The sequence below is a fragment of the Dasypus novemcinctus genome, chromosome 4 (genome assembly GCF_030445035.2).
Source record: "Dasypus novemcinctus isolate mDasNov1 chromosome 4, mDasNov1.1.hap2, whole genome shotgun sequence".
In the NCBI taxonomy this organism is placed as follows: domain Eukaryota; kingdom Metazoa; phylum Chordata; class Mammalia; order Cingulata; family Dasypodidae; genus Dasypus; species Dasypus novemcinctus.
In genome coordinates, this window is record NC_080676.1 from 54,054,875 (window position 1) to 54,077,248 (window position 22,374).

The 22,374-nt window shown below is 40.1% G+C and overlaps 1 protein-coding gene across 1 annotated transcript in view; it reads left to right on the plus strand.

Annotated features, from left to right (window-relative positions):
- The window catches only part of USP13 (ubiquitin specific peptidase 13), a 151,801-nt gene that overhangs the window by 81,401 nt on the left and 48,026 nt on the right, over positions 1–22,374 (plus strand). The window contains exons 11-13 of the mRNA XM_004478961.5: positions 12,596–12,721; positions 13,835–13,988; positions 14,394–14,568. Coding sequence (XP_004479018.1) covers positions 12,596–12,721; positions 13,835–13,988; positions 14,394–14,568 — 455 coding nt within the window. The remainder of the gene's footprint in view (positions 1–12,595; positions 12,722–13,834; positions 13,989–14,393; positions 14,569–22,374) is intronic.

Genomic DNA, 22,374 nt, shown 5'->3' on the forward strand with positions numbered 1-22,374 from the left:
GGTAGTTGTGACATGAACAGGAGAAGGGTGACTATGAAGGGAATATAGAATGGCAGTGTTTGGGGATGGGGAGAAGGAGCTAGGTTGTGGGGAGTGTGGAGAAGGAGGTAAACATTGTGAATGGTGAGGCTAGGAAATCAGTGACATGGGAGCAGGAAGAAGTTAAGTTTTCAAGTTGCATTGCCACCCAGCATTGCAAGATAATGAGGTTCTTGCAATTTATCAAACCTGGAATGCTCTTGAGGAAATGCATTGGGATGTAGGGGAGAGTGCGGGGTTATCTGGATTTCTTCTACTTTTGAGCTCTGTGAAACTTTGAAGAGGCAATGGTGAAAAATATACAGTTCAAAATTTTGTTTTGATCATTTCTGTCCTGGGTTTTCATCCAGGTATGTCACTTCTTAGGTAATTCTTCTCTTGATATATAATTCGTATACTATATAAAATCACCCACTTAAAAGTGTACCATTCAGCATTTATTAGTATATTTACCAGGTTGTACAACAATCACTATTCTACTGTTCTCCAGTTCCAGAACACTTCCCTCATCCCTCCCTACAATCCCGTATCTATTAGCAGTCACTCCCCACTCCTCCGTTCCCAGCCTGGAAGACACTCATCTACTTTCTGTCTCTGTGGATTTACCTGCTCTGGTCTTCTCCACTTAACCTCTCTTGTTCTCAGCGAGCAAAGTGCAGAACTGGTCTTGATGGTGGGTGAGGATCTCCTTTATAATGTAAATAAAGTCTGCGTATATTTCATGATCATTGTGCTTTTGGAATTTCCTCATTTGAGAAACTATAACATGGAAAATCATCTATTTAGTGATGTTTGGAAGTAAAATTTTGTTTTGTTAATACTACAATGTCTTTTTTTTTTGTAGGAGGTACTGGGGATTGAACCCCGGGCCTCATACATGGGAAGAAGGCGCTCAACCACTGAGCTACATCCGCTCCCCGCTACAATGTCTTTTTACATTAGAAAAGAAATAGTTCTCATATGAGCGAGCACACTCTTTATTGACTGTGCTTCCCATTGCCCCACCACCACCCGTGGAGTGGATGTCCTTTGCACAGTAGCTCTGTGGAACTCCAGGGGTCTGGGTCTCACTGGTGGGACCACTGCTCTGTCTGGATTGTCTGGATCAAGGTGTGTGTAACCTGGAAGCCCTCGGGCCGTATCTGGCCTGCAGGTGTGTTTTGCTCGGTCCACACATAAATATCTGAATTTCCAGCTTCTCTTAAACAGCCAGAACATCTGGCACTTCCAGGCCCATGTTAGCAATTGGCTGGGGAGGAGTAACAGCCTTCTGTTTTCCCAAGAACATACAGCCCCCAGCTGCTCCAGCCACTGACTCATCACCCGGTTTGGTCCTTGGAGTATTTGGGTTTGTGGCTCTGGATCTAGATGACTTGTAAAATCTTTTCCAGGTCTGAGGATCCATGATCTAGGGTCAATGGTAAAATGTGTATCTTGACTGTGATGGGGAGAAGCTGTCTAGCTAGGTGAGAAACAAGTGAGCATCTGGTCCAAATGTCAATAAACTTTCCTTAAATATTAAAAATATTAAAAAACTTGAGAACTCACCATATGATTTTCTTTGTGGTCCTGGGGGCGTCAGTTTTCAGCTGATATTCTTAACAGATCCGTAATTCACAGCAAAAATCTCTGCTCTCCTTGACAGTGCAGTGAATTACTTTCTAAGGCATCGAGATTTGTGCTGATTGGTTTCAAAGGAACCAATTTGTAAGAATCTCCCTTCCTTTCAGATATCAGGTGCATGCCCTTTGGTCAGGTGGTGCTGCCCCAGGCCTCTGACGTTTGTAACTTGTAGATGAGCTGAAATGCCCCAGGAGGGGAAAGAAGATGTGCTGGAGCAGAGAAGGGTCTAGGTTATGAAAGGAATGTGTGGTGGAGGGGAGAGAACAAGAGAGAGGTCAGAGCCATGTGGCAGACAGATGCACCACTGGGAAAGATGCTGATAACTAGCATTCCACAGTGCTTGGTTGGAGCCTATATATTCACTGATAGAGAAACTGATGCAAAGAAACCTTGCCTAAAATTACAAAGCTGATAAGTGACAGAGCTGGGGTTTAAACCAGGCACCTGGCTCAGAAGTCTGTGCCTTTGACCACTACACTGTACTGCCGACCTAACCATTGTTCCAGCACTTGTTCTAGGCTCTCCGTGCCTCATGTATGTGTGGTGCTGGGGGCATGACAAGGGGGGCATTTGAAGTTTGCAGACTTACCAGATAGTCTGCTACTGTGGGTCTCTCACCTCTGTCTTAGGGGGTCCTTAGGTTGTTTCTAGAATATGTATTTCTTGGCATTAAGTTGATCTGCTACAGACTGAGGTCAAATCTAGTTTTTATATATGCCAGCTTACTTAAAACATTTTCATCTAGAAAGAGATTTACATTACTTGTTTGGGCACTGCTAATTCTACTGAAATTTGTTGATTTTTTTTTCACCAGGCAATTTTATTGATTTCTTAGAAGGGCAGTAGATTAAATACAAACTAGATTAAATACAAACTAGGCAAATGCCTTTAGATGATTAATATATATATGTATGCTTCATTTTGCCACCTCAAATTGTTAAAATGATTTAAAATGCACATCTGTGGGAAAAATAGTTAAGCAGTTGCTGGTTTTCTGTTCTCTGGTATTCTCTTGTTTAGAGGAAAAAAATGGTTATTTTGGTTAAAGACAATAATTAATGTGAATAGTTGATTAGATTAGATGAATAGTGGTAGTTACAAAAATGTATACCATATAATATGTATGATTTTTTTCATTTATTGAAGTTCTTATTATTTATCAAGATGGTAATTTAACATGATATATATACTGTTTTATTTAATATATTGGTAAGCTAAAATTATATCTTAAGGCTATAGTTGAAATGCTTAATATTATAAGTTATTTATATATCTATAGATTCATATATGCCTAAATATGTATAAAGGTATAATAATAAATCCCATGCAGCAAATAGTTAAATGAGTAATGTATAAAAAGGATAAAATAAAAATTTGGGTCTGTTATTCTGTGCCTAAATTTGTAGAGGTTCCTGTTTTTTCTTTTTAATTTGAGAAGCTATAGGTATAGAGAAAAATCATGCTGAAAGTACAGAGTTCCTATATATTCCACTCACACACAGTTTTTGCTATTAACACTTTGCATTAGTGTGGTACTTTTGTTACAATTAATGAAACAATAGTAGACCATAGTTTACATTAGAGTTTGCTGTTTGTGTTGTACATTTCTATGTTTTTTAATGATGTTTGTTCTGATAACATATATACCACCATATATTTCTCATTTTAACAATACTGTCAAATGTACAGTTCATTGGTGTTAATTAAATTCACAATGTTGTGCTACTATTACTCCACCCATCAACAAAACTTTTCCATCACCTCAAAGAGAAACTCTGTATATCAATTAAGCATTAATTCCCCATTATCTACCCTCATCCTGGCCCCTGATAAGCTATATTCTAGTTTCTGACTTTATGAATTTACATATTCTAATTATTTCATTTAAGTGAGGTCATACACTATTTGTCCTTTTGTGACATTGGATATCTGATGTCTTAAAGGTTCTGATACATGTTGTCTCATGTATCAGAATTCCGTTTTACAGCTGAACAATATTCCATTGTTTGTATTCCATTGTATTCCATTTTGTTTATCCATGTTGAACTGATTTTAAAAATCATCTGCAACAGATAAAAAATCTTTCTCACTATGAAAAGACATTTTTTCTTCTTCAAAAATATATTCTGGGGGAGCAGATGAAGCTCAAATGGTTAAGTGCCAGCTTTCCATGTAAGAGGTCCCAGTTTTGATCCCCAGTATCTCCTGAAGTAAAAGAAAGCAAACAAATGAAAACCAACTCTCACTGGGGAATGAATGTAGCTCAGTGGTTGAGTGCCTGCTTCCCATGTACCAGGCCCTGGGTTCAAGCCCCTGTACCTCCTAAATATATATATATATATATATATATATATATATTCTGGATGTTTATGCATCCTAAGAGAGTGTTTCCAAGGAATGTTGATGCTGAATACTCTTTATTTCTCCTGAAGATAACATGTTTTGGACAACACAGTATTCTTAAACTGTTTTTTAAGCAACAATTCATTTGGTCGCTCATGTAAATAATACTTGACACGTAGTTGTTTGTCTCAGCTTTTGATCAGCAGGAGATAACCAGTGTTCTCTTTTGGCCCCAAACACAAAAACTGCTTCATTTAATTTCTATTGTCCTGTGTTGGGCAAATGTAAAACTTCTAATTTACCTTTTTTTCTTTCTTTTTTAAAAAAAATTTATGGAAGTATACCCACTCATACATAAACATACATAAAAAATAAGTGTATAGTAATAGTTGTGAACTTATAAAACAAACATACATAACATCATACAGGGCTCATACCTCTCCCTACCACCAATACCTTGCATTGTTGTGAAACGTTTTTAACCAATGATTAAAGAGCATCCTCAAAATATTACTGCTAACCAAAGTATCTTACATTTGGTGTATTTTTCCTCCAACCCACCCTCTTTATTATTATAATTTATATCAATTATATATGAACAAACGTAAACAATAAGTGTGTGGTAACAGTTATGAACTTACAGAGCAGACATGCATAACATCATACAGGGGTCCCATACATCAAGCCACCACCAACACCTTGCTTTGTTGTGGGACATTTGTTACAAATTATGAAAAAATATTGTCAAAATCATACTACTAACATAGTCCTTATCTTACATTTGTTGTATTTTCCCCTAACCCACCCTATTATTTTTATAACAGAAGTCATAAACTTAAAAAACAGTCATGCATATGTGCAGAATTCCCATACAACACCCCTCTATCAATATACCACACTGTGGTGGAGCATTTTTAACATTATGAGGTAATATCATCAGATTATTACCAGGTCCACAGCATCCATTTGGTGCACTTTTTCTATGTTCCCCCATTATCAAGAAAGTACATCTTTGGCATAGATGCATGAATATTACAGTATTTCCGTTAACCACAGTCCATAGGTCATTCCAGTTGTATTTTCCCCATGCTTGTCCCCTTTCCCACCACCATGCAATAGAGATGTACATCTGTTCTAGCTCACAAAGGACACTCTTGCATCTGTACCATCAACCACAATTCTCATCCACCTCTGGGTTTACTGTGTTATTTGGGCCCTAGATCATTCTCTAGCTTTCTGTCAATTGGCATTACATCCCTAGACTACCCTTTTGAGCCACATTCCTATTTATAAACCAGCTGTTACTCACTATAATGTGTTACCATCAACTCTATACCTTTCTACACTTTCACAGTAAAGTTTATTAAAACTTTTACATATAATAAACATCAGTAGTCCATCTCCGTCCTCCTCTTATCTTCTTTAAGAATCCACCACCTACCACCAGGTCTTGAAGATATTTTCCTACATTTTCTTCTAGAGACTTTATGGTTCTTATTTTTATATTTAGGTTTTTGATCCATTTTGAGTTAATTTGCATATAAGGTGTTAGATAGGGGTCTCTTTCCTTCTTTTGTCTATGGATATCTAGTTCTCTCAGCACCATTTGTTGAATGGACTGTTCTGCCCAAGCTGGGTGGGTTTGACAGGCTAGTCAAAAATTACTTGACCATAGATGTGAGGGTCTGTTTCTGAACCATCACTTCTGTTCCATTGGTCTATGTGTCTGTCTTTATGCTAGTACTATGCTGTTTTTACCACTATAACTAGGTAATAAGATTTGAGAGTCCTCCAACTTGGCTTTTCCTTTTTGAGATGTTTCTGGCTGCTTAGGACCCCTTATCTTTTATTTGATAATCATGTTTTCCATTTATTTAAAAATATTCTGGTGGAATTTTTATCGGGATTGCATTGAATCTGTATATCAATTTTAGTAGAACTTTTTTTTTTTTTTTTTTAGAATTGACATCTTAATGATACTTAGTTTTCCAATCCATGAGCATGGAATGTTCTTCCAATTATTCAGGCCTTTTTAAAGTTCTTTTAATAATGGTTGTAGTTTTCTGAATACAAGTGCTTTACATAGTTTGTTAAGTGTATTCCTAAATATTTGGGTTTTATCTGTCATATTTTATTTTCACCACTCTTTTGACACTTTTAATTACTTTTACTGATATAATCTTCATTTCTAGACTCTCTTCCAAGCCTCTCTCTCCTGTCTTCTTTTCAGGCTGTGGCACAACTTTTAGTATTTCCTGCACAGCCTGTCTCTTGGTTACAAACCCTCTCAGTTTTTGTTTATCTGTGAATATTCTTAACTCTTCCTCATTTTTGAGAGACACTCTTGTTGGATATAAGGTTCTTGGCTGGAGGTTTTTCTCTTGGAGCATGTCTTCTTGCCTCCATGGTTTCTGGTGAGAATCAGCACTTGATCTTATTGGGTATCCCTTATATATGACACATTGCTTTTCTCTTGCTGCTCTGAGAATTCTCTCTTTGTCTTTGGCATTTGACATTCTGATTAGTATGTGTCTCGGAGTTGATCTATTCAGATTTACTCGGATGTGAGTAGGACATACTTCTTGGACATGGATATCTATGTTTTTCAATAGGGTTGGGAAATTTTCTACCATTATTTCTTCAAATATTCCTTCTGCCCCTCTCCTCCTCTCCTTCTGGGACACCCATGACATGTATGTTTGCACATCTCTTGCTGTCATTTATGAGTTCCTTGAGATGTTCAATTTTTTTCCCATTCTTTTCTTCATGAGTTCTTTTGTATGTTTGCTTTCAGAGACCATTTCTTCAAGCTTACCATTCCTTTCTTCTGCCTCCTCAAATCTGCTGTTATATGATTCCAGTGTATTTTTAATTTCATTTATTGTGCCTTTCATTCCCATAAGATCTGCTATTTTTCTAGGTATGCTTTCAAATTCTTCTTTGTACTCATCCAGTGTCTTCTTAATCTCTTTAACCATCTCATTGAATTTATTAGGGGGGTTTTTTTGAACATATATGATTAATTGTCTCAACTCCTTTATATTATATGGAGCCTTATATTGTCCCTTCAACTGGGCCATATCTTCCTGTTTCTTGTAATTTTTTGTTGGTGTCTTGGCGTCTAGATTACTAGATGTATTTTTTACGTATAGTGATTACTAACTGCCCTGTAGCACAAGCTGACTCTAGTAGCTCCTTACTCCGCCTCCATCTTGCTGGTTGTCTCTCTATTTTACCTTTTGGAAAAAAAAATGGTTTGGGGGAATTCACCCTGCCCTCCTAGCTTAGCAGATTTGGGGTTTGAGAACTGAATTAGAAGCTACTGTTTCAAGGTTTATGGTTTAAGGTTAAAAGTTTAGCTCAACAGAATGCATATGCCTCAGTATTAAGGCCAGACCAAGATGCATCTATGATCTTAAAATGTAAATATCTGTATAAATGTTGCTCTAATATGATAGGAAACCTCATTCTTACTATTTGTTTATTAGTTAAAGCATTAGGCCCAGGAGAAAATATGTGGAAAAAGAGTCTGGCTGCCTTCTTGGTACACTGTGTAAAACAGCCCTGTAAGCATTGGGGAAAGATTCTGAGCACCGTAGCCCTCTCTCTAATTTTAGCTAATCCGTTTTGTAATTGCTGGTGGGAAGAGTAAGTACAGTATCCTATAAATACTACAGGTTCCTTAGGTAGTTGCTATTTTGGAGGCTCTCTGGGGCCCTCCCTTACAAAGGTAGCCGTCAAGGCTACCCATTGCTGGAGGTGCCCAAGGGCTGGCTCACAGGCTAGAGTGCACGCTCCACCAAGGCAGGTCTGGCCATCGTCAGGTTCTGTCTCTCCCTCTCCGGGGACACTCAGCTTATGTCACTGACCCACTGCCAAGTAGGAAGTGTGGTTTTTTTGACCTCAGTTCTTTAGTTCATATTTTGGCTTCTTGGTTTCCATTCTTCAAGAAACTGCCATTTCCAGGGCTTTTGTTTTTAAAAAAAATTATTTAATTTGCAAATACAGAAGTAGAGAGAATAGTGTAATGAATCTCCACATACTCATTGTGCAGTTTCAACAATCACCGTTCTGCCAGTCTGGTCTCATCAATTCCCTTACATTCAATTCAACTCCATTCAATTTGCTTCCTTTCCTTTGCTGGAGTATTTTAGCACAAACTCCAGGCATCCTCTGTTTTCACCTGTATTCAGTATGCATCTGTAAGACTTAATAACTTCTTTTTACTTGTAAGTACCGTGTTAAAAGTTGTTTAAAGTTTTAAAAGCACACCAACAAAATCAACAGCCATTCCTACTGTCACTTAATACCCAGTACACATTCAACTTTCCCCTGTGGCATCAAAGATGTCCTTTTATAATTTACTTGTTCAAATTATGACATGAAAATATTCAGACATTTCATTTGGTTGTTATGTGGCTTAGTCTGTTTTAAGACATCCCTCCCTTGTGTTTTTCTAGTCATTGATTTATTGAAGAAATAGGGTCATTTGCCCCAAGATTGCCTTAAGATTTCTTCCTTGAGATATCATTTAACTTGTATTTCTTATACACTGTTAGTTAGACGTAGAAGCTTTATTAGATTCAGGTTCACCTTTTTTGGAGCCTGACTTTCTAATATCTATATGTGAAGTGAACACAGTAATAGTAAGTGTGAGAATTAGAGGTAAATTGGGTGTGGGGCATGGGTGTAGGCAGACCGGGCCAGCTGATGATCAAGGCGTTAAGCCTGGGGTAGCTGAGTTGGCACTAAAAGGCTCGAACCCAGCTGGGAAACCCCGAGCTGGCCGGCAGCATGATGTAGGGAAGGAGAGGGAGCATCTCTCTGGTTAGAAAGCTTTTACAGATAACGTCTAAATGATGAACAGTGCTCAGGCAATAGCTTGACTGTTGTACGAAGAGTTGAGAATGGTCAGTTGAGGGAAGATAAACAGATGAAATGGGAACAGAAGGAGAAGAGGTGTAGAAGGGATATGAATGAGACTGGGCTGCTGTCAAAGTGTTTGTCTTTGGGGCCTCTGTTGAAGCTTCTCCTCCCAGGTATATAACAGAGCAAGCAGCATCCAGATCTTCAGAAATAGCTGACTTGTTGAACTTTCCAAAGAAGCTTCTTTCTATGGTCTCTGCTGGGGATTGGCAACCACCCCAAACTTGAATGGCAGCTTGTAAGAAATAACACCATCAGCAGCAGGCAGTGGATGCCTAAACAGGCACGAATGGGGAAAGGCTTATTCCTCGCGGTTCCTCCATACTGTTGAGTGTGGAGTAGGTATTTCTGAACTGGCCTGAAATTTTGGTCCCAGAGGTAATGTGGGTTTGGAGAGGGCTTACCCAAAGTCCAAGACAAATCTCTTTTGACATAGGCTAGGATGAACCTAGGGACGTCAGAGCTGATAACTAAGCACATATGTAACAGAGGCAGCATTAGGACACGGTATATATAGAGACTTTTCTAGCTGTATGTTTCTGGGTCAGTAACTTAATACCTGTGTGTATCAATTTCCCCATCTGTCAAGTGGAGAAAATAATAATAATCATCCCCTGATGGGGTTGTGTGAGTTAAGGAAGATACATATAAAAAATGTTGAGACACAAAAAACTGTGCCTGCCGCATAGTAAATATTCATTCAAATACCTGGAATAGTGTCTGACAGTTTATAGCACTCAGTAAATATCTGTTGAATGATGAGTTAATATCAGCTAATATGCAAAGAGAAGGCATCATTATTGTATGATTTTGTTGACTGATTCTATACTGATATATATCAGCTTTGTGAGTAAAGCAAGTTACAACTTTTCCTTAGTATTCAGGAGGTGTATATACAGGTAGTAAAATAATAAAGCCCAATATAAATCGGTCTTTGCCTAATGCTGGAAGCACTTCTGAAGCCCCTTGTGTGTTTAAGCTCATTTATATACAAGGGCCAAGTCCTTGGTTGCCCAAAAGCTGACTTCTTGGAAATTCTTTCCAAGAATTTTAGCCTTTAGCACTGCTTTGGCTCCTCTGTAGTGGCTTTTAAACCTTTGTTAGAGTTACCTGTGTGTGTCTTATCTTGCCAGCCGCCTGTGAGCTCCTGGAGGGAAGAGCCCCAGAGTAGGCATGAAGTAGGCAGTCAGAAATCCCGGATGACTAGACCAGGATATACTTTCAACAAGACTGGAAGTTCTCCTGAGGTTTGTTAGAAATCATTACTTAGAACATGTACATTGGGAGAGTGTTTATGTTCGATCCTGGCTGCAGGGAGATAGGTGTAGGAGTTTTCCCATCATCACCTGTTGCATCTGACTGTGTGATCCTGTAAACCTGTGTCTCTAGACCACAGACACTGACCTGGATATCCATGAGAATTCAAGGAGGCGGGAGGCAGGTGAGGAGTTGTCAGGCTGCGGAGATGGGCCAGAAGCAGGCTGAAAGTAAAAGGAAGTGGAAGGCAGTTCATGCTTCATGCTAAGTGATGGCCCAGATAATAAGTTCTCTGGACTGTAGAGGAGGAGAAACTAGAAGCTGAGGAAATGGAGGTTTTGAGAAGTGGGTGGGCAGCAGCCACATTTGCAGAGAGAACATGACTTACTTTTTTCTGCTCGATTGACAAGGTGAGTTTATTTCAGTGATGTGCTATAGGTCCCACTTCTCTGTGTTTTCTGCAAAGAGCCTGGAACAGGATTCCACTCTGGTTCTGCTGTTTGTTCACTGTGTAATAATTTGGTGGTTAAGACCATTTGAGTTGAAAGACTTATCTGGAACCTCTCTGCCAGTCTCAGTTTCCTTAGCTATTTATAACATGGGGGTGACAGCAGGATTATTGTCAGTATTGGATGAGATAACGTGTTACCATTATCAGAGCTAACTTGGAGGGTATACTCAGGGCACAGCTTGATCACGTGCCCACCACTGTGGAATTTTCTCACCCTGCCTCTTGAGGGCATCTTGGGTAGATCCTCTTGCTCTCTGGATTTCTGGTGATTTTCCATAGATTGTCAGTATTAAAAAGTCCAGTCCACATTAAAACCAGGTTAAAGGTTTTCTTTCCACCATACTCAGGATTCTCGAAAAGCAGCAATACAGATCAGCATTGGCATTCTCTGTTTTTATTTGTTTGTTTTTGTCCTCGCTTCACCTCTGCTTCTTCTCACCCACTTCTGGCTCCTGCAGGGTCCAGGGTCAAGAGGATGGGAGATTGGAGAAGAAATGAGTAGGAACCTTTCTACTTAGCCAGCACCATTTGTAGCTCCCTCTTGGCTGCCACGTGCCCTTTGCATGAGTGGCTCTTCCGTGGGGACACATTAGAATTCCCTCCCTGCCTCCTCAGGGACCTCCACAGCACCTCTTCCTGATGCAGCCCTCACCACAGCTCATTTTCTGGTAGCAGAACCCTACAGTCTTCTAAAGCAGACAGCCCACCATCTTTTTCAGGACCCTTTTGGGGCGAGCCTGGATACCTTCTGAGGTAGCTCCTGGGCAAGTTCACACATCCTTGTCCTGCCAAAATTGCCCCTGTTGCCTGCTCTCCTCACCCTGCCATCCTGGACGTTACCGTCAGCCACCTTCTGCTTCTTCCAGTGAGGGGAGAGATGCTGCCAGCTCCTGGAGGCACAGGTTAAGCCCTTCTGGGAACTCCTTGTACTCTGCTCCAGAAACAGCCCAGGGTGGGGTCACAAGCTTGAGCAGCTTTGCAGCATTTAGCTGTGGCACGCAGTACCATTTTGCTTTCTTGCAAGAACCCCAATCTCTCTAAGAGGTTCTCTCATATACCCTTATGGGGAGGATAAGGGGGATGCTGTAGAGCTCTCCTCCTAGTAACTTCCTTCAGAGGACCCTCCTCCCTAATGCATCGCCAGCCTGCTCTGAAGTGGACTGAACCGGACCAGTTTGGCTACCATGTAGCTAGACTGGGGGTATGGACCCAATGCCTCTTTTTAAAAAGTGGGTGTACTTATCACCCATTGTCCTTGGCTTTGAGTTAACAGGAAGAGTCACCTCCTGTTCTTTTTTTTTTAAAGATTTATTTTTTATTTATTTCTGTCCCCCCCCCAGTTGTCTGCTGTCTGTGTCCATTCACATTCTTGTCAGCAATCTGTCTCTTTCTGTTGCAGTATTTTGCTGCATCAGCTCTCTGTGTGTGCGGTGCCACTCCTGGGCAGGCTGCACTTCTTTCGTGTGGGGCAGTTCTCCGTATGGGGTGCACTCCTTGCACGTGGGGTTCTCCTGTGCAGGGGGCACTGCTGTATGGTACAGCACTCCTTGTGCACATCAGCACTGTGTGTGGGCCAGCTCAACCACATGGGTCAGGAAGCCCTGGGTTTGAACCCTGGTCCTCCTCTATGGTAGGTGGATGCTCTGTCAGTTGAGCTGTGTCTGCTCTGCCCTCCTGTTCTTATGGAAGGGTCATAGTGTGGGCCTGGTACATACTAGACATGCAGTAAATGTTGGCTGTGGTTATTTAGCACCTCTGGGCTTCGATTTTCTCACCTGAAGAATGGGGCTATGGTGATCCCTGCTCTGCTCACCACTTAGTCACGGGCTGTTCTGAGACTCCTCTGAACTAATGTGTATGAAAGCATTGGAATTTGATGTTATTTTTATATTCCAGCCCCAACAGAATGGGATCTCTCCACGCATGTTTAAAGCCTTTGTAAGCAAGAGCCACCCAGAGTTCTCCTCTAATAGGCAGCAAGATGCACAGGAGTTTTTCTTGCACCTGGTGAATCTAGTAGAGGTGAGTACGTCTCCCTTAAAAATGTTTAGAGGGTTTTAAGGAATGTTCCCAGCCCCTGAGGACAGTCCACTGTGGCTTGACCAGAATGCCTCCCCCCTTTCCTTACCGACATTTCTCCCTGTTGGAGCTGGCTCAGGACTGACTTCTTTGGGAAGACTTTTCCTGCTCAGCCTGCTTGAGATGATCATGCCTCATGCCTCATTTCTAGGCACTTGTGGATCTCTCTGTTCTCTTTTAAATCTGTATGTGTTAATAGGAATGTTAGTTATTTCATTCATTGCTGTTTTTCTTTCCATGACAAAACTCTTCAAGGGTCCTCTGTGGTGTTTGGTATCTTCCACTCAGAGATGACCACACTTTTCACAGCAGTCAGGTCACAATAAATGCTGAGGTCTTAAAAAGGCACTGAGAAGTCCTGAGTAAGCTAACTTAAAAAAAAGGTTGTTTTTTAAAAAGAACCATTTTTTTTTCCTATTGCAAGTTACAAGATGTTCTTTGTGGAAAATATAGAAAAGCACAGGGGAGAAAATAAAAATTATCCATAACACCATCCCCTAAAAGCAAGCAGTCTTCATGTTTTTGGTATCTGAACTTCCAGTGATTTTTGAAGTACATATATTAGTTCTGTCAATGCTGTTTTATAAGCAGTGCTTTTATAACCTGTTGTGAACATTTCCCCACATCGTTACTTATTCTAATACAGCATGATTTTATATATATATATATACACACTTACATATTATTTACATGAGTCCATTTATATAATCATAACATAAATGCCTTAATTTTTCCAGGGCAGTTCTTTATTTTTTTTCTGCTTTCTCTTTTTCATTTGGCTCCTTTCCCTTTTTCCTAATTCCATCTATGTCAGTCCCTTTCTCATGATTTCTAATGGCGGCATAATATTAATTCACATGATTAACTTAATTATTTAACCATTCCTCTATTTTTGGACTTTAATAGCAAAACACTGGGATTTATATAAAGTACTCTGATGAAATGGCTTAGAGGAAATTTTTAGTACTTCCAGACGTTTAAACCAGATTTATATTTGATTTTTATTTATGGCTTAATATTCATAAATATGCTAACCTGATATATTTTAACCTTCAGAGGAACCGCATTGGCTCAGAAAACCCGAGCGATGTTTTCCGGTTTTTGGTGGAAGAACGTATTCAGTGCTGTCAGACCCGAAAAGTCCGCTACACGGAGAGGGTGGATTACCTGATGCAGTTACCTGTGGCCATGGAGGCAGCAACCAACAAGGGTGAAAATCTTTAACTATGAAATTCTCTGGTGTAAAGGCTTTGTGATTGGATGGTGGCATGTGGGTAACCCAAGGCTTGCTCTCTGGACTCATGTAGGACCAGTAATGCACCCACCATTTAGGTCACTCACGTGTCTGAACCTCCTACCTGGGCCTGAGCTCCCAGATCCCTCCTGGCAGATCACTCCAGGCAAAAAAACGTGAATGGCTCAATGCAGCCTGTCAGTGCTACACTAAAGTCAGCCCCAGGAACAGCCTTTCAACAGGCTTATGTGGCTCTGTGAAGGGCAACACGTGAGCAACCTTCTCTCAGCCCAGGAGCCTTCAACAAAATATCCAAAGGATATTTTTCATTTTATGAAGATATGAACTATTGCAAGATTGATCATTTGCTCTTTTACTCAGATGAACTGATCGCCTATGAATTAACGAGAAGGGAAGCAGAAGCAAACAGAAGACCCCTTCCCGAGTTGGTTCGTGCCAAGATACCATTTAGTGCCTGCCTTCAGGCTTTTTCTGAACCAGAAAATGTTGATGATTTCTGGAGCAGCGCCCTACAAGCAAAGTCTGCGGGTGTGAAGTAAGTGTGTATGTGTGTGTACACGTGTGTGTGCCAGTATGGTAGTAGTTGGGTGGGGAGGGGAGTTTGAGAGGTGGGGACTGAGGTGGGATCTACTTATGTCTGTTCCTGTAGGGCAGGAGAGAATCGGGTTCAACATAACTCTCACTGTCACAGCTCACCTCTGCGAGACCTGTTCAATAAAAGCTAGGCTTATCACCCATATTATGTGGTAGGGATCGAATGCCATTTTTTAAAAATGCAAGGTTGTGGTTTATCCTCTATTAGAAATTTATCTTTTTTTTTTTTTTGCCAAGAGGTATAACTAAGAAACACCCCCCACCTCCAGTGGCAAGAATGATATTAATGAAGAAATTAGAAAAATACTTAGGAGAGGCCTCAATATTTAAACCCCATTGTGATATTTTTTAATACCATAATTAAAGATTTGGTCTGGAACTTTGCTGACTGTTCCTTCTTAGAGAACAGGGATCTAGGGGCGTCTCAGAGTACTTAAGAGCTCCTGAACGTTGTGCAAACAAGCTGTTCAGGATTTAGTCAGGAGATGTCCTATTTCCATCTTGTTCAGTATGTGAAAAAGTTGTTTTCTCTACTTACACACCTTTTCAATTTGATATAGTGGAGTCCTTGCCAACAAACTTATTTAACTTCACTTAACTGGAAAAAGTGTACTTGAAGTGGCATCAGGTGAGGTGAGGTCTGAAAGTTTGACTCTAAGAATTTCGCTACGTTTAGTTATTCTTTGGCCATTTTTCTTCTAGGCTAAGATTGAATTCTGAGCTGACAGAAAGAGGAGTCAGTGGAGGAAGGAAGGGGCTACTGCTGAATGTTATCACAAACCCAAGTAGCAGTCACAGCTAAACCATTTATTCTCTGAATCGCATCCTCCAGGATTCCCCTTTTTTTCACATGACAGACTTTATATGTTAAAAATGGGGGGGAGATCTAGTTTATTTTGAAAGCTAAAATCATATTTTCTTAAAATAATGAAGAGAAAGCCTTCTTTATGTGCAAATGAGGATTAATAATTGTTCATTATTACCACATGTCCAGTGTTGGTTACATTTTCATCCTGAGACTGCTCTGTTGTGGTGTGTGGGTATTTGTGTGTGTTTGTGTCCTAGCAGGAGCAGCTGGGGAGGGCATGGTAAACGTGAGAGGTACACGTCAATGTAACTTGAAGGCACCTTTGGGCAGTTGAAAATCGACACACTTTATTAGCCATGAGAATCATTCCCCTACTCATTGACAATGGGCTGCAGATTCCTCAAGCATTTATTCCTTTCTTTGTGCTTTAATTCTGAGTCTGTATGGGAGGTGGAAAGTGCCAGGGGACCTGGCAGCCTAGACAACCACCAGTGTCAGGTGTAAGCTGCAGTCGAGTGTTCTTCATTGACACATCCTGTGGCCTTCCCCTTTCTGCTCTTCAGAAGAGTGGCCCGTGCATATTAGAAGTACAGGGTGTGGCACGCTCTCTGGGCCCACACTGCCCTGCTTGCACCCTGCCAGGAAGGAGACTTCCTATCACTTGGAAAAGGAAGAGTGGAGCTGGGAGACATTAGCCTTCTACAGACAGACAGATTCTCCCACTCCTGGGCTAGTGGCCAGGAGATCTGGATTCTTCTCATGTGTCCATTTCCGACATATGTTCTACCCTGGGGCAAAGTCACCCATCTGATGTCCTTCTATCTGTAAAGGAGGAAAGATGCTTGCTGGCCTGATTTTCTCCTCAAATGATGCAAAATATTTAGTTGTATGCAATGCTAGCATGACTATCTGGAATCCCCAAGGGAGGGTTTCTGCTTTCTAGTGTCCTCAAAAGTAGACATTCAAAGGATATTCCCCTCCCCCCTTTTTCTCTCTCTTTTGCATGTACACATATGCTCTTGCACAGAGAAAACAGGTTTTAGGTGCATGGAAAAATTAATGTGGGATATCTTGCAATTGTCAATAATTGGTCTTTGTGGCAAAGAAAAGAACAATGGTATTGGTAATAAAGAAATGATCGTTTATTGCATATTTATTATTGCCAGGTTATGTGTTAAGTACATCCTCTTAATCATATCTTATTCTCTTGGTGCTATAAGGGAGTACTGGTATACCCCATTTTACAGATGAGGACATAAAGCCTTAAGGGAAAATAATTAGCCAGTAAATGGCAGACTTGGAATTCATTCAGATCTGATTGAATTCTAAGTTTAAGCTTTTCATCCCTTTGTATGTCTAGTACCCCCATATTCCTTATGCTTCCTTACATTGTTTCAAATATAGTTTTGGAGAAACCAGTCCAGTTACCCAAGAGTTCTCCTTTTTTTATTATGTCCAGCAATATAGGCTGTGACTCAAATACACTTCTCTTATTATCTTAACTTGGGGCCTTGAACTTTTCTTTGCATCAGACTCTGGAGAGCCTGGAAAGCTAGGAGGAAGTGAAAGGTATCCTGAAGAGCTTGGTAGATCTTGGATCAGTATGGACCAGACATGAAGATCCTTCCCTTAAATGGTCCTGAACAAACTGGCTCTGGGAGAAATACCCATGTGTGGATTCACTCACCCTGCAAATAATATTGCTTACCTCGTGTATTCTAAGCAGTGAATTGAACAAGATCTAATTACTGCCCTTTGGAGGTTGATAGGGGAGACTTTTGCTTGGCCCTTCACGTGTGTGCAGAGGATAGGAAGGTGTGGAGCTCCAGGGCACAGGTTGATGGGCAGCATTTGAGTCCCCAGCCGAGAGCTTATTGGTGTGTGACCTTGCGAATGTGACCTCCTGCCTGGTTTCCTTATTGATAAATGGGGGATAATAGCACTTTCTTTAAAGAGTTGAGGTGAGGAGTGGGTGAGGTAAGTTATATGAAGTGTTTCACACAGTGTTTGACACAAAGTGAGTATATGCTGCAGTTATTATTACTACTATCTTTATTATCTTTATTTTCCCTTTTTACCCCCCTAGGAGTATACAGTTTCATTATGGCTGATCATATTTTTGATGTATTTAATGGAAAGGGTAGAATTGTATATTTTTTAGTTGCCAGGTTTTCAGTACAGGCAAGCTTCGTTTTATCGTGCTTTGCTTTATTGTGCTTGGCAGATATTGAGTTTTTAATGATTGAAGGTTTGTGGCAACCCTGTGCCAAGCCAGTCTGTTGGTGCCATTTTTCCAAAAGCATGTGTTCACTTTGTGTCTCTGTGTCACATTTTGGTAAGTATCTTAATATTTCAAACTTTTCATTATTATTATATCTCTTATGGAATCTGCGACCTTTGATGTTACTATTGGAATTGTTTTTGGTAGCCACAGACTGCACCCATATGAAATGGCAAAGTTAATCGATAAGTATATGTGTTCTGACTGCTCCATCGACTGGCCATTCCCCCATCTCTCTCCCTGTCTTTGGGTCTCCCTCTTTCCTGAGACACAACAATATTGAAATTAGACCAATTAATAACCCTACATGAGCTCTACTCTAAGTGTTCAAGTGAAAGGAAGAGTGGCACATCTCTCATTTTAAATCAAAAGCTAGAAATGATTTAGCTTAGTGAGGAAAGCATGTTGCAAACCAAAATAGGCAGAAAGCTAGGCCTACTATGCCAGTTAGCCAAGTTGTGAAAAGTTCTTGAAGGAAATTAAAAGTGCTATTTCAGTGACTGCATCAATGATAAAAAGTGAATCAGCCTTATTGTTGATATGGAGGAAGTTTTAGTGGTCTGGATAGAAGATCAAACCAGCCACAGATTCCCTTATGCCAAAGTCTAATCCAGAGCAATTCCTAACTCTCTTCAGTTCCTTGATGATTGAAAGAGGTGAGGAAGCTGCAGAAGAAAAGTTGAAGTTAGCAGAGGTTTAAACAAAGAAGCCATCTCCATAACTTAAAAGTGCAAGGTAAAGCAGCAAGTGCTATAAAAACTGTAGTGAGTTCTCTAGAAGGTCTAGGATAATTGATGAAGGTGGCTACACTAAACAATAGATTTTCAATGTGGGTGAAACGGCCTTCTATTGGAAGGCAATGCCTTCTAAGACATTGATAGCTAGAGAGGAGAAGTTCGTGCCTGGCTTCAAAGCTTCAAGGGAGAGACTGACTCTCGTTAGGGGCTAATGCAACTGATGACTAAGTTGAAGACAGTGATCATTTACAATTCTGAAAATCCTAGGGCCCTTAAGAATGGTGCTAAGTCTACTCTGCCTGTGCTTAAATGAAACAGTGAAGTCTGGGTGCCAGCAAATCTGTTTACAACATAGTTTACTGAATATTTTAAGCCCACTGTTGAAACCAACTGCTCAGAAAAAGTGATTCCTTTCAAAATATTACTGCTTATCGACAATGTACCTGGTCACCCAAGAGCTCTGATGGAGGTATACAACAAGATTAATGTTGTTCTCATGCCTGCTAACACAGCATCTGTTCTGCAGCCCATGGATCAAAGGGTAATTTTGATTTTCAAGTCTTATTATTTAAGAAATATATTTCATGAGGCTCTAGCTGTCATAGACAGTTATTCTTCTGATAGATCTAGGCAAAGTAAATTGAAAACTTTCTGGAAAGGACTCACCATTCTTGAGTCCATTAAGAATGTTCATGATTCATGGGAGGGCAAAATATCAGTATTAACAGGCATTTGGAAGAAGTTGATTCCAACCCTCATGGATGACCGTAAGGGGTTCAAGACTTCAGTGGATAACGTAGCTGTAGCTGTGGTAGAAACAGCGAGAGAACTAGAATTAGAAGTGGAGCCTGAAGTTGTGACTGAATTGCTATAATCTCATGGTAAAACTTAAACAGGTGAGAGTTGCTTCTTATGGATGAGCAAAGAAAGTGGTTTTCTGAGATGGAATCTGCTCTTGGTGAAGATGCCAGGAACATTGTTGAAATGACAGCAGAAATTTAGGATATTACATAAACTTAGTTGTTAAAGCAGCAACAGGGTTTGAGAGGATCAATTCCAATTTTGAAAGAAGTTCTATTATGGGTTTAAAATGCTGCCAAAGAGCATCACATGCTACGGAGAAATATTTTGTGAAAGAAAGGGTCAATTGATGGGGCAAACTTCATTGTTGCCGTATTTTAAGAAATTGCCACAGCCACGCCAGCCTTCCACATCCTCCACCCTGCTCCTCATTGAGGCAAGACCCCTACCAGCACAAAGGTTATGACTGAAGGCTCAGGTGATGATTAGCATTTTTTAACAATAAAGTATTTTTTAATGAAGGTATGTACATTGTTTTTTAGACATAATGCTATTACATACTTAATAGAGTATAATATAGTATTAACATAACTTTTATAAGCACTGGGAAACCAAACTATTCATGAGACTTGCTTTATTGTTTTATTCAGTTTATTGCAGTGGTCTGGAACTAAATGCACCATATCTCTGACGTACGCCTATAGAATAGACAATTTTTTAAGGAGACAGACAGCCTATTAATTTTTTTCTTAATAAGGTTTTCATGGTATTTTTGCCTTGATTTTAATTAGTGAATAATTGATTCATTTTGAATAATAGGTTGTCAGAAGTTTTATCAGGCACTATTCTAAGCACTTCATATGTCTAACTCATTTAATTCTCATAACAACTCTTTGAGATAGATGGTCTTATTATCCTCATTTTATAGAAGAAACTGAGGCACAGATAAATTTAGCAACACGCTCAAGGTCATATAGCTAATGAGGGGTAGAACTGGGATTTGAATCCAGGCAGCTTGACTCCAAAGGCCCACCCTCTTAACCACTATGCTATATTGTCATTGATGTGGGTGTTTGCCTGAGCTGTTACTTATGAAATTCAAGACCCAGTATCATAAAATTAGATTTTAATTATGGCATGTCCATAGTTTAAAAATTCTTTAATATGTATTTTTTTTTTAGATTTATTTTTTTAATTTCTCTTCCCTTCTCCTCCAGTTGTCTGCTCTCTGTGTCCATTCGCTGTGTGTCTTCTTCTGTGTCCACTTACATTATCTGGTGGCACTGGGAATGTGCGTCTCTTTTTTGTTGCATCATCTTGCTGCTTTAGCTCTCTGTGTATGTAGTGCCACTCCTGGGCGGGTTGCGCTTTTTACACACAGGGCAGCTCTCCTTGCGGGGCACACACCTTATACATGGGGCACCCCTACACAGGGGGCACCCCTGCGTGACATGGCACTCCTTGTGCGCTGCAGCACTGCGCATGGGCCGGCTCACCATATGAGTCAGGAGGTCCTGGGGATCGAACCCTGGATCATCCATATGGTAGGCGGATGCTCTTATCAGTTGAGCTGTGTCTGCTTCTCAATATGTATTTTTAATTACACTAGTTATATTTTATATATGAGTTCCCTTTCATTGTGAAAAATATGTAAATGAAATAAAAGTTCTCCTTTGCCAAAACCCCAACCCCACTCTCCTCACCAGGATAACCACTCTAGTAAATTTGCTGTATGTTAAACCTTTAGAATCAGAATTCATATTCTAGTGATCTTTATTAAAAAACTTACAGCCTTTGAAGAAAAAAATTAATTCCAGGAATTAATTTTAGGAACAAATGAGTGAGCAATGTGTAATTTATAATCTGGCTGGATTTAACCAACAAAGTTGGTGTCCCAAACCTTCAGTTAATGAATGCGAAGTATTAATTTTGAGGTTGAGTTGAACAAATATATATTGAACAGTTACTACATTTGTGATTCAATTCGAGACCCTGTAGAGTTTACAAAGATGAATAAAGAACGTTTACACAATGGGACAAGTCTAACCTGCTTTCTGGTACTCTTAGGTTGGTAAATTACCCATAACAAAGTGATAATGTTAAATGGGTATTATTTCCCGCTCCCACCCCCCAGTTCCCTGCCCTGCCCCTCCCTTTTGCCCCTACCACTAACCCATGTGTGACCCTCACTCAGACACCAGCCACAGAGCAACTGGAAGAGTCTTGGGGCTCCTGAACCACATTTTGACAATCATTGATTTACTGTTGATTGTCACTGTTGTGTATTTTCCTGATTTTAAGCTAATGTGATAAAAGGAAGAGGCCAGAGAGAACATTTTTACATTAGTTGAAATATAATATCAGATAGCATTTGCTGAAGAAAAAGAAACAATTACTTTTTTGGGGAGTGAAATTGAAGACTTGGCTACATTTAAGCAGACATGAAATGTATTACCATTCCTTGGAAGACAGGAAAACCTAATTAGAAATAAAATGTAATTGCTGGAGAGTGAGCCAGGATAACAGATCAGCTCCTTGGGATAATAAAGCCTCTGGCCTCTGAAGAGCTCCCTTTACCTGTACCTTCTGCCATCCCTTTGATGGAGAATTTGAGCTATAGAAAGATTAAGTGACTTGCCCAGGCTAAATACAAGTGTCCAAGGCCTTGTCGATTCTAGCTCTTTGGTGAGAAAATAATCATGGTAATTCTGAAGTCTATATAATACTTTCTAATGTGCCAGGTATTTTCTTATGATTTCATGAATATTGCACAATCCTGGCAGGTAGATGTTATTGATAAATCCATTCTTAGATGTGAAAATGGAACCTCAGGGATGGCTAGTCTTTGCCCAGATCTGTAGTGAATAGCATAGCGTATCCCATCCCCACGGTCCTTCTCATGCTCTCCCTGTGCTATGGCTTCTCATTTACACTAGGGGGCAGCAATGCATTTGCATTGTTTTCTGAATTCTGGGACTATGCATTCCAAAGGGAAGGCAGTGACTGAGATTTGAAAAATGGAGATCTGAGGGGAATATTCTAGTGTCTTTTATTTTAAAAGGTACCTTTCGTACCTGTCTGCTTTTCTTTTTCTTTTATACGTACACCTGTACATCTACC